This window comes from Spermophilus citellus (assembly GCF_964194105.1).
Source record: "Spermophilus citellus genome assembly, chromosome: 5".
In the NCBI taxonomy this organism is placed as follows: Eukaryota; Metazoa; Chordata; class Mammalia; order Rodentia; family Sciuridae; genus Spermophilus; species Spermophilus citellus.
The window spans coordinates 21512555-21527895 of NC_138186.1; the positions used below are offsets into that span (position 1 = coordinate 21512555).

Consider the following 15341-nt stretch of genomic DNA (forward strand, 5'->3'; position numbering starts at 1 on the left):
AGCGGGATGGTGGGGGCCTCTCACTCTGCTTTAAGAGTCCTAGTCTTAAAAGGCAGTCGGAGGCAGAGATCCGATTAAACATAAACTGTTTATCTATTGCCATTCTCAGACCACCTGAGAATTCAGTACATTTAAGAGGAATTTTTTTCTCTTGTTTATGTTCTGCTAATCCATGGCCTGAAAGTTCCTAGAGAAGTCAAGAAGTGAATATCTTATACTGTGATTCTGTGAGGAAAGACTGATAACCCAAAACTCTCTTCTCTAATGTAGTATTTTTTAACAAGAAAACAATTATTTCTTTAATAAAGTATTTATACCAAACTCTTCTCTCCATAGCCCTGATTTTGTGTCACTCACTATTCTATTCCTGGAGAGGTGCCCACTTGCTTTCCAAGCTGACTGAGGCCTCCAAGGTTAGCATCCAAAGTCTGCAAAGGAGGGAGGCACTTGGAACCTCATACAAATGTCTTCCTCTGAGTGCCCTTCTTCCTGGCCAGTCACCACCCTCCATTACTACCACAGGCTCCATGCAAAACTCTTGCCACTGCACAAAATGGTTCCAGGGCCTGAACTATCCACCTCTAGTAACAAAAGGGTCCATGTGGACCCCAAAGATTAGAAAGTTCTTTGTTGGTGGTGTTTGCCATTTCTTGCCTGGAGAAGCACCTAGGGAGCTTTCCAGACCTTCTGCATCAGAAAGCCTGGGCCTCAGACTACCTGCACCTCTGAGGAAAGGCCACAACTGGAATCCAAGTGTTATCAGACAGAAAAATGCTAAGGTGAAAATCAAAGGCAGATACTTGGGACTTGGAAGAAAAGAGAAGGGAGATGGAAGAGATTGCAATAATAGGAAGAGCAAGAGGGACCTGAGGTATCCAAACCTGTAAAACCATAATTGACACTTGACTGCCAAGACATTTTAGTTGACAACACAGTTCTACATACTTAATCCGAGCAGTAACACACAGGAAGGTGGGAATTATCCCCATTTGGAAGATGAGAAAATATAGTCCAAAAATGTTCAGGCTTCACCCAGACCACAAATGTAGTAAGTAATATTGAGTGGGATTCAAATGTAGCCCCAAGAAAAAACAAGAAGTAAAGGAAGGGCTCAAGGAAAACAAAGCAAGAAGTGTGTGCCCAGGAGAAGGGTTCAGCTGAGATGGGAAGATAAATACATCAGTTCACAGGCAGACAGCCATCTCAAGCACACACACAAACCCAAAGCATATTTGTAAAGCCTTGTTCATCTTAATTCTAATTGGGAATGTACATATGAATCATGCCTGATCTACACTTTAGATTGTTAGATCACACGCTTCACTCCCCAAAAAATCCCATTTCACCCCTTTTCTCTGTCACCAAGTGGCTAGGTGTTACTGCCCCCGGGCTCTCCTCCTTCTCAAGGCCCATCCCTAGGGCCTTACAGCCCCCACACTGTGAGGAGAAGGAAAAGCTCCTAAGAGTGAGCCTTCAAGAACAAAGTATGAACACAACTGATAAAATAAAATTCAATCCATTTATTTAAATGTACACTGTAGATAAGTTATAAATTCTCCCTCTGCCACTCAGCTAGAACTTTTCCGGAAAAGCCTCCATTTCTTCCTTGATCCTGTTTTCTACAAGTAATGCGAAGTTATTGTCTGTGTTTTGAAGGTTATAGCTGACAAACACCTGTTTGTTGGTCTTCCTGGCTAAAAGAGAGAACACATTGACACAGCTATGACTGAAACACCACAATTGCCTGTTCCTCACACCTACCCACAGCTGGTAAAGCTTGAGAAGATAATGGTTTCAAGGGGAGAAGAGAGTCCTAATTTTAGGACTCTTTGAACTGATACTACAAATGCAGACAAGTGTCATTTAGCCACTCCCCTAGTCTCTAGAACAGTGACTCTTAAGTGTGGCTTCACAGCAGTAGCAGCAGCTGGAACCTGTTAGACTTGCAGATTCTCAAGCCCCATCCAGACCTTCCGCATCAGAAATTTGGGAGTTCGGGCCAGAAATCTGTGAACAAGCCCTCCAATAACCCACAGTCATGCTTGAGAGCTGCTGCTCTACATAGGGTGTTTTAGTTTTGTGGCATTTTGGGTTTTATTTCTTAAAATTACAGACAGTATAACACTAAAGTATTTAAAAGTAAAAGTTAAAGTTCTCCTTCCCAGAGGCAACCCTATATTTCTATGCATTGACATATGTGTACATGTTCACACACATGTATAATTTTCTGATGCTGAATCTAAGTGTTAGCTCTTTTCTATACAGCCAATGATAAATAGTTGGGGGTACACTGGTCCAGCTGCAAAAGTAAGCAAAGTCACACACTCCAAATGTGAAAGATAAGACAATGTGCTGAGAAGTAGCAGTAAGCCCAAAACAACTCCAGCTGACTGCACTGTGCCGGGGCCTCCTTCCTCAGCCTCACCCACACCCTGGGCTGGTGCAGAATCTCCTATCCTCCCATCCCACTATCAATCTCATCACAGGCAGAAAAGTGGGGTGGTGGTGGCCACCTGTACCATGATTAAAGGCTGGTGTAGAACACACACAGCACCAGGCTTCATCCAGGGGCTATTCTGTCCACTCAGTTGGTATCACCATCACACCTGTGGTCCTCCTAGGTACCATGTGGCTCAGGAGAATGGGGAGAGCCAGCTGCAGGAGGCCTGGATCCTTTCCCATCCCATCACAGCCAGGAAACCTCTTTGAGCTCCAGTCTTCCTTTGTAAATCAAGAAAGGGTAGACCTCAGGACCTCAAAGCGCTTTTTATTCACCTTTTCCAGAATAGTCTGATTTTCAGGGATAAAAGAGATCTTGGGGATTAGTTGACTGCCCTCTTTACAGGGCAACTGGCAGAACTCCAGAGAAGCTGAGAGGACAAGCCAGCCTCTGCCTTGAGGAGAGCTGGGCTTGTATGGCATGTGAATTATACCTCAATTAAGCTGTTTTTGTTGTTGTTGTTGTTTTAAGAGGAAAGTATCTTGACAGAAGCAGTTCTCAGTATCCTAAGAGCTAGTGTTTAGCTTATGGTGCTTGGAGCAGTCTCTCACCAGTTTGGTGGGTGCAGTGTGCCCACATCAGTGACGGCTGTGCCCAAAACAGTGATCCACTAAACCCTGGGGGGAGCGGGAAGGCCCATAGGTTCCCATCGTTTCTTCAGTGCATGAAGCAGACTGGGAATTACTCGTTTAGACAATGATCTATAAATAAATAGAGTATAGCAGAACAGGGGGACATACCAAGGCCACTTGGGAGAAGGCCCATCAGGCCACACCCATTCAGCCTGCCCAGAAGAGGTTCCTCTCTCCCCATAGGAACCCACTGAGATTCCAATCATTCTGGTTGCTAAGATAGGTCCTCCCAGGGAGTAGCACTGTATCTGCTGACATCATCTACTCATACTCAGCTGTCCTCCAGAGCCACAAGAGCACAGGTTCTCCTCATCCATACCAAAGCCTGTGATACTTCCAGAGCTACCTGGAATTTCCAAGGCCGGCTCTTTCCGTACTTGCTTTCACTTTCTGTACATGATACAGTTGCAGGAAACCTCTCCCTTTTCATTATAATGCATTAATAATGAATTTCCAGGCTCAAGAGGATGGGCACAGCACATGACTTAACTGGGCATCCCCTACTTGGTCTGGGGACTGTGGGGCACCAGACCCTTCAGAGAAGCAGACAGCCACACTGCACCACTCAAGCAGTTCTAAGTTACTGAGAACCACTTGCTTTTTGCATCAAACTGGGGTTAGACACCTGATGGATATTCTTGAACCTATTTTACCTTTCTGGTATAAAACTCATGGCATATCAGAGGAGCTCCCGCCATCCTCCTCTATGGGTGTCTGTCATGGCAATCCCAGCCAGCTTTCTGTCTCCATAAACAGGAACATATTCCCACCACTTTAAGCAGGCCTGGACACACAGTAGTTAGCTAAGTGTGCTACCCCTCACACATGGGAAAAAAAACATGGGGAAGCGCTTAAAAGGAAAGGGCATCAGGACCGGAGTTGTAGCTCAGTGGTAGAACACTTGCCTAGCACATGTGAAGTACTCAGTTCAACCCTCAGCACCACATAAAAATACATAAATAAAATAAAGGTATGTGTGCATCTACAACTAAAAATAATAATTCTTAAAAAAATAAAATAAAAGGGGGCATATCTCCAACTAAATTTTACATGGTTCAGAAAAAAATTATGATATAAACCCAGAGGGGGAAGGTAACAACTAGGAATCAGTGTAGACAGGGGAGGAGTTCCTGCTGCTTCTTTGTAAACTTCCTGTAAATTTAAAATTATCTCCTAATAAAAAGTTACCAAATTACTAGCCAGGTCTCTCTAACTCCATGCTAGAGAAAATGTACCCTGCAAGTTCCTAAAGCTGACCCTGTGGGTGTGGCAAGTCTGGAAGGGCTGGTGACATTCTATCCAGCCTGCCTTCACCTACTGGAGGATGTCCTCTTTGGCTGTGTGCTGTATGTTCATGAATGTGGAACACAGGTGACAGACATGAATATTCCCACTTGTCAGGCCAACAGAAGCCTCTTTGCACAGCACCCAACACAACTAAGTATGAGCGCCTCAAAACCAGCTGGCCTCCTTCTCCAGAGAGGCCCTATGCCTAATCCCAGAACTGAAGCAACTGGGAAAACAAAGAACACAAAGACTGAGCAGGAGACAGGGCATCCTGTGCACACTGACTGTGGGCCTGAGGGGCTGAGAATGGCAGAACATGCCATTCTTACTTGAACTACCTGGACATTTACAGTATGTATGTAAACAAGGTGCAGAAGGGGTAGAATCTTCACCACATATTCTTTGCTTGATACCCACTCTATGCCACACTCAGAAGCCAAACCACAGTCTCTCCAAGATCTGAACATACACTGAGAGACTACAGGATGGTCCTTCCTGCACAATGATGACGCCTGCTTCATAGGCTCTACCAAATCCCCACAAGGGCCCAGAGAGCCACCTTGAGCAGCTACCCATGGCAGGCTGTGGGCACCATTCACTCTCTCCTCCCATGTGGAGGTGACGTGCTCCCTGGAGGAAAATAAAAGCTCATCAACTCAAGAATGAAGCCAAGGAGCATGGGAAAGTTCCTTGGGAATATGCTGGTCGAGACAGTAGTGACAGGTGGAGCAGGGACAGTTGTGCCCTGTAAAGACAGAACACGCAGGGTTGTGCTTCCAGCAGTGATGAGGCTGCATCTCTTAGTATAAAGATTCTTCACTTCTGAAGTTACCTGCCTCATGGCATTAGACAGCAGGTCCCACCTGGCTGGTCTCCCAGCACCAGCTGTGCGTACATACGTACCTAGGCGCTGGGCAAGGCCAGTGGAGGTTGTGTCAGAAGTGTCTCCAAAGAGGGAAGTGCACACAGGGATGGAGTCCTAAAAGAAAAACAAAGAACGCACTGAAGCTTCTCCACCTGGATGCCAACAGCCATAGTTCTACAGCTTCTGATTCTTCACAAGGGTGGCAGCAGCAGGTTCTGAGAGGGCAGAAACGTGGTCTGAGGGAAATGGCTGGCATTTGTCAACAGCCAAGCAAGTTGACCCCTGACACACAGGAGGTCAGAGAGCTGAGACAAACACAGAGAAGTCACCTGCAGCTGCAGCCACAGAGCTGTTAATAAGTTCTAGGACTGATTTTACATGAAGGGCTTGTTTTAATGTCGGAAACTCCAAAGCAAGCGGAAGGGCAACATTCCAACCAAAAGGGAAGCAAACAAGATCACTGAGGGCACAGCAAGAAGAAAGCAAACCACAACCTGGGTGGCTCGTGCCTGGCTCTGAGAGGGAGGATGCCTAATCTCAGCTCAGCCTATGAGAGGACTCACAGCTCCCATCCCTGAAGACTCTGCTAGGGCCTTTAAGGTCAGTTAGCGTCCTATGACTTTGAGAAGGACACCAGCCACCAGCATCCAGAAAGCCAACATAAAGACTTCTGAATACTCTGGCCAATCTCATTTCAGATAAGAAGCAATAAAATGAAAGAAGCACTATAAATGATGTTAAGATAAACAAATATGGTCCTTCTGAAATCTGAAGGAAATCTTACTCCCAATTAACTTGGAAATAATCTCCCTCAGCATTAAAATGTCTAGCTTAAAAGGAAAAAAACTCACTTGCTAACCTTGTAAAATGGCCAAAATTGTTTTTATCAAAATAGCAGATTTCTACGAGAAATAGCCTGGGTGCAGAGGTCTGGGAAACCTGTGCAAGGGTTTGGGCTTGATGTCCCTCACCCCACTGTGCATGTGGAGACAAGTGGACAAAGCAGACACCTACTGTGTGCTGGGCAGCATGGCAGAGAACAGACCAAAGAGACTGTAGCTCGTCTCCTAAGAGATTCAAAGTCACTTTCAGAATTTGTTCAGGTCTATTTTTAAAAAGGAGATCAAAAAACACAGGAGATTAAAGCATTTCCTGCATACATTTTTGGTTGAGAAAGACAAAAAACATGATCTTAATTAATGAACCTGCTGCTTACAGGTTCCAAGGTCAATGATCTTAATTAATGGACCTGCCGTTTACAGGTTCCAAGGCCAACACGTAGCTGTACGGTAATAGTATTTATAATTAAGTCTCCTGAAAAAGGAAACCTTACCCTGTAGCCTTTTTCCACCAAAATTAAATTTTAATACCCTTTCTTGGCTGGGCACTATGGCACTCCCCTGTAATCCAGTGACTTTAGAAGCTGAGGAGGGAAGATCATAAGTTTGAGGCTAGCAAAGGCAACTTAGCAAGACTCTGTCTCAAAATTTTAAAAAAAAAAAAAAAAAAAAAAGGCTGGGATGTAGCTCAATGGTAAAGTACCCCTCGGTTAAATTCCCAGCACTAAAAGAAAAAAAAAGGAAAGAAACCTATCTTGTTACACTTCTGAATAGTTCATTACTTTAAAAGTACATTAGGATACCCGATGGCTTTGCTGTGGTGAGAGTGCCACCTTCCACACATCAGGGATATCCTAGATGCCAGGCAGCCACCCTCAAATTGTTCCAGCTCAGCATCATCCATATCTGCGGCCTCTCTGGGCACCAAAATTCCCTGCTCCATCCAAGGCAGGCCAGTTGGGGAAGCAGCTGTACTGTGTGAGCATACATGTGCAGGGTTGGAGGCAGAGAGATTTCACAGGCACTGTGATGCTATTCTCCACACAGAAGCCAGGAGAGTTTCTCTGGGAAGAGCCACAGAGTAAATAGTTTAGGCTTTAGGGATTACAAAACCTCTATTACCATTGCCTGATGTTGCCATCAAAGCACAAAAGCTGGAACAGAACTCTACCTACATGGAGGAGCATGGCCCTGTTCCAATAAAACTTTATTACAAAAGCAGAGGAGGGTCGGCCCATGGGCCATAATTTGTTGAGTCCTGCTCCACAGGCACTTTGGATTTCCTGCCTTCAGCTATACCCTTACCTTATTTTCCTAGCTGCCTCAGCCTCTGCCCCCAGAAGGAACATCCAGGCACTGCACCAACATGGCCATTCAGTAGGAACTGGCTTCTGACAGATCTGATAAGGGAGACTGGTCCCTTTTCCTTTTCAGCCCTGGTCTTGGTGGAATATGACCTTCCAATGGAGAAAATATACTCTGCTGGGAGCTATGACTATCAAGTGGTCAGTCCACCAAAGCAGCCCACAAGAGGAGTTTATTTACTTATCTCCCTAAACCAGTGCTGCAAAAAGGGGCTGAAATAATTCATGAGTGACACCTGGTCTTACCAATGCACAGTCCTAAGCCCCATATGCCCACTGCCTTACCCAAATCTATTAGCCACTCCTATTACTGTGGGGACAAACAAATAGAGAAAGAACATGAGGAGGCTCCAAACACACTAGTCCCCCTAGGTATCCCCCCTCCTGCAATGAAAGAACTGGAATTGTCACCTGCCCAAAGACCCACCTTTCAAGAGTCACCAAAAGAGAAAAACAAAACACCCAGAAAAGAACTGTGAGAATGGAAAGGACTACTGACTAAGGATTTCCAGAACTCCCAATTCAGATGCCGTCTCTTTCCCAAGGCTTCTCTGGATGCTATGGTATATAGCTATAAACCTGTGGCTTTCCAATGCCCCTGGTGACCCATCAGCCCTATTAACCTGGAGTGACTTCAAGTTAGTCCCCCCTGAGGATTCAGCCATTCCACAAGGGCTTAATGAGCAGCCTGACATAAACACTCCTAAAACAGACAAGCCTCCCTCTAAAACACTAAACTACAGAGGAGGCCAGCACAGCAGGAGTAAGTAGGTAGGGAGGAGCACTAAGCGGCACTAAGAGGAGCACTAATAGGCCCTAAGAGGTCACTGAAAAGTCTCTGGATCATGCTCTGAGTTCATCTCTTGAAAGATTTTTTAATAGAGGAATGATGTTATGGAATGAGACCTTTGAAAACATGAGACCAAATAAAGCCTTTCCTCCTCTAAGTTGTTCTTGTCAACACAGATGACAATGTCTCACATTAGTCTTAAAACTATCACTTTTCTGCACTGTAAAGAATTAGCCATAGGCAATGTTACAGGTTAAACTGTGTCCTGAAAAAGATGTTTAAGTCCTAATCCCTGAATGTGTAAATTTTTTTGAAAATAGAGTGCTTGCAAATGTAAATAAGATATAATTAAGACGAGATCATACCAGAGTACAGTGGCCCTTAATCCAATATGACAGATGTTCTTATTAGAAGAGGTGAGGGCTAGTGGCGTAGCTCAGTGGTAAAGCACTTGTCTAGGATGCATGAAGCCCTAGGTTCAATCCCAAGCACCCTGAAAAGAAAAGGGAGGAGTCACAAACAGAGAGAGAGAAAGAGAAGATGACCATATGATGTCAGAGGCAGAGAGTGGAGCGAAGCATCTATAAGCCAGGCACTACCAAGGATTACCAGCAACCACCTGAAGTTGAGAGAAAGGCAAAGGATGGTTTCTTCACTGGAGTCCCCAGAAGGAAACAACTCAGCCAACACCTTGATTTGGACTTCTAGCCTCCAGAAAGGCGATTCAGGTATTTTAAGCCACCCTGTTTGTGGTACTGTTACAACATCCCTAGGAAACTAATGTAGACTGCACAAGAGAAAGCCAAAAAAAAAAAAAAAAAAAAAAAGTAGAAAAGAGGAGACACAAGCTTGGCCCAGGGTGGCCAACATAAAGGTGATCAATTGTATTCCCTGCAAGCTTTGAATGACAGCATTGAACATGGATTCACTAACTCAGGGTGCAGCGATATGTGAGAGAAAGAAATCAAGGATGACCAGAACAACAAGAAAGATGGGAGTTGCCATGGCAGAGAAGGGCTGGCTGTGGGAGGAGCAGATTTGAGAGAGAGATCAAAAGATTGGTCTTGAGTATGTCTGTCAGGTGCCTGTTAGGCAATCAGATGTAGATGCAGGACTTCCAACTTCAGGAAGAGTTGTCTGTACAGGAGATGTAAATAAATAAACATCTATGCAGTCAAAACTGAAGTTGATGGCTATCTCCAGCCAATGTGACCAGAGGCAAGGCCCCCTATATTGCAACCTAAAGGGACCCGAGAGGAGGAACCCGCAGTGGGGTAGAGGGACAGGGTTCTGGTGGGCTTGAGGGCCAGTCGGTGCAGGCCTGGGTCAACTCCTGGGGTCCCCACCGGCCCAGGGGTAGACCTAGGGGACACCATCCCGCGATCTTCCGGGCTGGGGTTGCACAGGAGGCCCCTCAGGTATCCCCCACCTGCGGTCCCATCTCAGTTCCTCCTGTGGCCTTCTTCCTTGTCCCCAGCCACCACACCTGCTCCCACTTACCCCGTCCCCTCCCGGCCCCCACCTGATGGCACCCTTTCGCCCAGGACCTCCCTGGACCTCTCCAGGTGCCCTCGCCCGTCCTCCGTCCAGCCCGGGTCCCCTCGTTGACCAACCCCCTCCCCAGCCCCGGCCCTGCCGGACTTCCAGGCCCCGGGTCGCCACCGGCACTCACGTAGCGGCTGCACATGGCCACTGCGAGATTGCGCAAATGCGGCGTGGCCCCCACCCACAGGAAGAGCGAGTCCGTCAGCCGCATGACGTGGAAGTGGACGAGCTGCTCCCACAGCCTCGCGCTGAAGTTGTGCAGACACACGTCCCCGCCCGCGGCGGCCTGCGACTCCTCCATGCCTCCCGCCAGCCCCACGCCCACGGCGCCGGAACCCGGTCCCGGCCGCCTGCGCCGCCCTGGGGCCAGACCCGAGCGAACGAGCGCCGAGAGGCCGAGCGCTCTTTCGCTTTCGATTGAGCGACTAGGGCAGGGGGCGGAGCTACCCCGGGAGAGGAGGTGCCTGTGGTGACCGGGGCGGGGCAATCCCGGGCGGGAGGGGCTTAGCGGCTGGCCTCGGGCTTATTAGGCCAAGTCGGTGCCTCCCAGGACCTGCGCTTCAGCGGGCCTCGACCGGAGCTATGGTGCAGCCTTGGCGGGGAGCCCACGGACACCCATCAGAATTCGCCTCCACCTTGTTCCCTTCCACCCTGACTTTTACTGACGTGTAGCATTGCTGGGCTGAAGTGGAAGCGTCTTCCCAGGCCGTGACACCCCACCCAACGGTGAGAGGCTGTTCCTTAAGCACTCCGCCAACAGCCACCTCCATCATACTGAAGCCAGATTTAAAGTTAGGTAGTCAGTGTAGTTAGGTAAATCGGGTCTAATACCGAGTGAAATCTAAAATGGAGGCCATGCTGGGAATGACTCAGGGAAACCGCAGGACAACTCATGGAATGTTAATGAAGTCCTTGAAAAGGCCCTAGGCCAAAGTCCAGCCCAAAGAAGTGATAATGAAGTCCTTCCTGACCAGATTACTTCTTTGGCCCACCTGTGTCCCACCCCTCGGGCCTTTCAACCCACATTCCATCACCAAAACTATAAAAAGGGGAAACAACCGCACTTGCACGGATTCCACCTCTTGGGTCCCCTTCTTCCTCCAGGAGAAGTCTTTTCTGCTGTCCTTTAATAAACTTCTAATTTCTACTCTGAACTTGCCTCGGCGTGCTTCTTTGGTGTTATTCTTCAACATCGGGGAAGCAAGGACTGGTCACCGGTCAACAGCGGTATCAATACCTCCTCCTCTTAGCAGCCCCTTAATTCCAGGGAAGCCCTTAAGAATGGCAGTGATATGGAGAGTAAGCCCTAAAAAAGGAAAATTGTGTGGACTAAGTTAGCAGGCGGAGGAACAGGCACTCTTTGGGGATGGGACCCACGTGAGCTGCCATCGTGAACAAGCCCTCATGCCTGAGACCCTGATGAAAATTAGAATAGGAACCCTTCAGAGATTGGGAAAGATTCTGAGAGTACCTGGGACACACCATGAATGCCGGCCATTGTGGTCCTTTCTATGAGGGCAAGAGAGGGGTCAAGAGAGAATGTGAAAAAAGCAAACAAGGGCTGGGATTATGGCTCGGTGGTAGAGTGCTTTCCTAGCATGCATGAGGCACTGGTGCGATCCTCAGCACCATATAAATGCAAAATAAAGATATTGTATCCACCCAAAACTAAAAAAATAATTTTTAAAAAATGGGACCACTATCACGGGTCTACTTTTTAAATCTGTTAATTAATTGAAATTTAAGAAGGTGCTGCGGTTTGAATGTGGTTTGTGGCCTCCAAAGGTCCATTTTGAGTAAAGTCTAAAGCCCCAGGATGGCCCCTTTGGGAGGCAGGACCTAGTGGAAGTTTTTAGGTCACCAAGGACAGTGAGGTATTTCTTTGGTAGTTCTCCTGAGAAGGTTATTATTAAAGGAGCAAGCCTGGTTCCACACCTACCCTTCTCTCTCTCTCTCTCTCTCTCTCTCTCTCTCTCTCTCTCTCTCTCCCTCCCTCCCTCCTCCAGGCTCAAGATGTGACCACTGTCCCTTGTTGTGCTTCCATCATTGGCTGTGAGATCTTCACCAAAGCTGAAACTTATCTCTTTATAAAGTTAATAGACATTTCACTGTGGTCTCACAAAGCTGACTAATAACAAAGGAAATTTTTTATAGTTTTGATCTACTTGCTAGTTATTAATGATTCAATACCATAGTTCATTTTCAGGTCAATATTCTAATGGCTTTATTAAAGAGTAAAACATGCAATAACTGCACATTTAAAAAGTACAAATTGAAGGTTTGACACATGCATAACCATAAAACCACCATCACAATCAAGATAATGAACACATCCAGTACCCCCTCAATCCCTGGCATAATCAGTCCATCTGTCCTCTGTCCCATTGATTTGCATTCTAATTTGCAGATTAGTTTGCATTTTCTAGGGTTTTACATAAATTGGATCATACAGTACTATTTTTTTTGGCTTTCATTCATTCTAATTATTTTGAGATTCATCTATGTTGTATGTATCAATTGCATTTTTATTACTTTTTAATTACTTTTTTTAATTACTTTTTATTGCTGAGCAGTATATCTTTGTAAGGCTATGTTTGTTTACCCTTTCACATGTTGACATTCCTTTGGACTGTTTCCAGATTTTGGATATGACAGTAAAGCTCCTATGAACATATGTGTACAAACAATTCTCTGTATAGACATATGCTGTCATTTCTCATAGATAAAGCCTAGGAGTAAAATGGCTATATCATATGGCAGTTATATGTTGCACTTTTTAAGAACCTTGACATATGAAAGTCAGACAGCAAGGACCACATCAACTACTTGGTATGTGCATTTCATTTCATTTAAGCCATAAGAGGTATTCAGTGTTATCTCATTGTGGTTGTAATTTACATTTCCTTTCCCGTCCCCCCCCCCCCAGTACTGGTGATTGAACCCAGGGATGCTCTACCACTGAGCCATATCCCCAGCCTGTTTTTATTTTATCTTATTTTATTTTTGAGACAGAACTTCAGGAAATTGTCCAGACTGGCTTCCAACTTGCAATCCTCTTGCCTCAGCCTCCCAAGTCACTGGGATTATAGGTGTTTGTCACTGCACCTGGCTAATGTAAATGTAAATGTAAATGTAATGTAAATCTTCTTATTGACTGATGAATCTCAGTTCATATGTGCACCATACACACACACACACACACACACACACACAAAAAAAAAAAAAAAGAACTCAAAATGGTTTCATACATGTAAACATAAAGAAAAAAATATAGGGGAAAACCTTTGTATATTTTAATCTTCAATGCTGATCTCAGAGTGTATCTGTTTTCTAATAAAATAATTTGTAAACAAATCATTTTCCAGGGACAAAAGCAAAAGAGCAAAGTGTATTAATAATGCTTGTCATTTAACATCATTATGTGAGACTAAAAATTATATTTAGTGTTTTCTTATACAACTATGAGTTTTTATTTTTATAAAGTATCTTCAGTAATTTGTACAAGAGTACTGTCTACAACAGTTCAGCAGTATTTAAGCATAATGACTCAGAAGTAAACTGCAATACCTGCTATACCATATTTACTAGCAGTTTGTAATAGTCTTCAATCTCTGATTTGATAACAGAAAGGCTTTATTTCTTCTTTTGGAATGATAGGTGACCATTATGATGTCCACATTCTAATGGAGCTCTGGGTGTCTTTATTCATCTTTTGCATTGAAGATGAAGTTTACTAAGTTAGAAGATGTGGGTTTTTTTCAATTATTGATGGGGACAATTTTCCTCTCATTTCTGTTTGGACTAAAATCACTATTCTGGAATATGCTGGGTTTTCTTTTAGAGGTGAACATACATAGCCACAAAGATGGTTATAATGACAGACATAATTTGAAGATGGAGGATGTTCTGGGAAATCTACACCTTGAGAACTGATAATGTCCATGTTCCCTTCACAGTCCTTGATGTCTACTAAGACAATAAAGTCTGAGGGGCTGGGATTGAGCCCATGGCAAAACTTAGTGTTATGGTATGACATATAAATGTGTCTGAATCAATCCTGTATACCATATAGTATACTTTCAGTGCTGTAACCCATGTAATCCTATTTCCAAGTTGGTAGAGAAAAATAAGATATTTAAATGTTGATTCTGGAATTATTAATTCAACACGATATAGATTTCCAAGGAATTTTCTATAAGCCTTGATGGAAACAGTTATCTTTTTTGAAATTTTAACCCCTTTCCAGCCCCATGTATCTTGATTATAACCTAAAACTTCTTGAGCAGTTTGTTGGGCAATTGCCCAGTATTCCTCTATCTCACAGTCTTTGTACTTTGCTTAGAAAACTCTTCTGCAATGTGTTTACACAGCTGATGCAGTTTGATTGGTTTATTTGTTTAAATGTCACTTCCTTTCCTAACATTAATCTAGTCCAGAATTTTACCAATCATTGAGACTTTTCTCCAAATCCTCATAGAAACCTTCGTATCTGTTAACCTGGTGACATATCCGATGAGCTGGAAAACATTCAGATGGAATATTAGGGATATTTGCAAGGACGGGGCATGGATTTCAATGCCCTCAAGTCTCCTCCTTGCCTGTTTGCTTTCCACAGCCCCAGGTGAAGAGACCTGCCTGTGGGCTTTGCAGAGATTCCTAGAATGGCTGGGGACAGAGGGCACTGCGACCTGGACCAGGTCCAGAACCACCCCCTCCCAACCCAGAAAGCAGACAGGGAGAAACTCCACACCCCCACAGGGGCCACGGCTTAACGCCTGAAGGGCCCCTACCCTGGACTCCTGCTTTGTGATCTTTGATTTGGCATCAATTTCATGTATGCAATACCTAAAATGTGACCCATAAAATAACAAATTGATCAATTAGACTACATTGAAATTACATTTTTTCTACTCTTCAAAAGAGACTCCCAAAAAATTGTTTTAAAAAAATTAAAACTGAAAAGACAAGCCACAGACTGGGAGAAAAATCATTGTGAAGCATATATCTGATAAAAGTTTTATATCCAAAATGTATAAAGAACTTTCAAAACTCAACAATGAAAAAACTAACATCCAATTTAGAAACAGATGAATAGATGCTTCATCAAATGCCAAACCTGAGAATCATTCAGGTCAGCGTTGACCCCTGTTCAGTCCTTGGCACTGTAAGCTGTGTGAAGATGTTAAGAGGAATGAACTCTGCTTCCCGGTGTCATCTTAGATATGTTGAGGACTCACTGTGTGCTAGTCACTATTTGTTTTATCTGAAAGGGCTTCTGATTCAGGATGGTATGCATTTACACCCCCATCTCTGCCTCCACAGAAACTCCTTCCCTTCCCCTGGAGTTACATGGCACAAATATTGGAAATTGTACATCATAAATTGGAAAGATCATCAAACCAAAAATACTTGTAATACGCCTAACCTTTCCAACAACATTAGCTTGGCAACACAGTACACGATAGAGAATCAGTTATTTCTGCTCATGACTGTGGCTGACTGGGAGCTATTTAGCCTCA

The 15341-nt window shown here is 44.7% G+C and overlaps 1 protein-coding gene and 1 pseudogene across 5 annotated transcripts in view; both read right to left on the minus strand.

The window, feature by feature from the left end:
• Positions 1–10212, minus strand: part of PSMG4 (proteasome assembly chaperone 4) — a 61918-nt gene extending 51706 nt beyond the window's left edge. Inside the window, exons 1-3 of one of the 4 annotated variants that reach the window (XM_081293790.1) lie at positions 9950–10195; positions 5323–5398; positions 1501–1694 (exon numbers count right to left, since the gene is read on the minus strand). In XM_081293790.1, coding sequence (XP_081149916.1) covers positions 1573–1694; positions 5323–5398; positions 9950–10123 — 372 coding nt within the window. In that variant the 5' untranslated portion in view covers positions 10124–10195 and the 3' untranslated portion in view covers positions 1501–1572. Of the gene's footprint in view, positions 1–1500; positions 1695–1716; positions 2718–5322; positions 5399–9949 lie in introns of those variants that run through there. The other 3 variants (XM_081293789.1, XM_081293788.1, XM_081293791.1) reach the window with 3 other exon arrangements.
• Positions 10213–13455: 3243 nt separating this feature from the next.
• LOC308649277 (stAR-related lipid transfer protein 6-like) lies at positions 13456–14329 on the minus strand (annotated as a pseudogene). The gene is made up of 2 exons: positions 14320–14329; positions 13456–14159 (listed from the first exon to the last, which is right to left on the minus strand). The product of its transcript is annotated as an stAR-related lipid transfer protein 6-like (transcript).
• Between the last annotated feature and the right edge of the window lie 1012 nt (positions 14330–15341).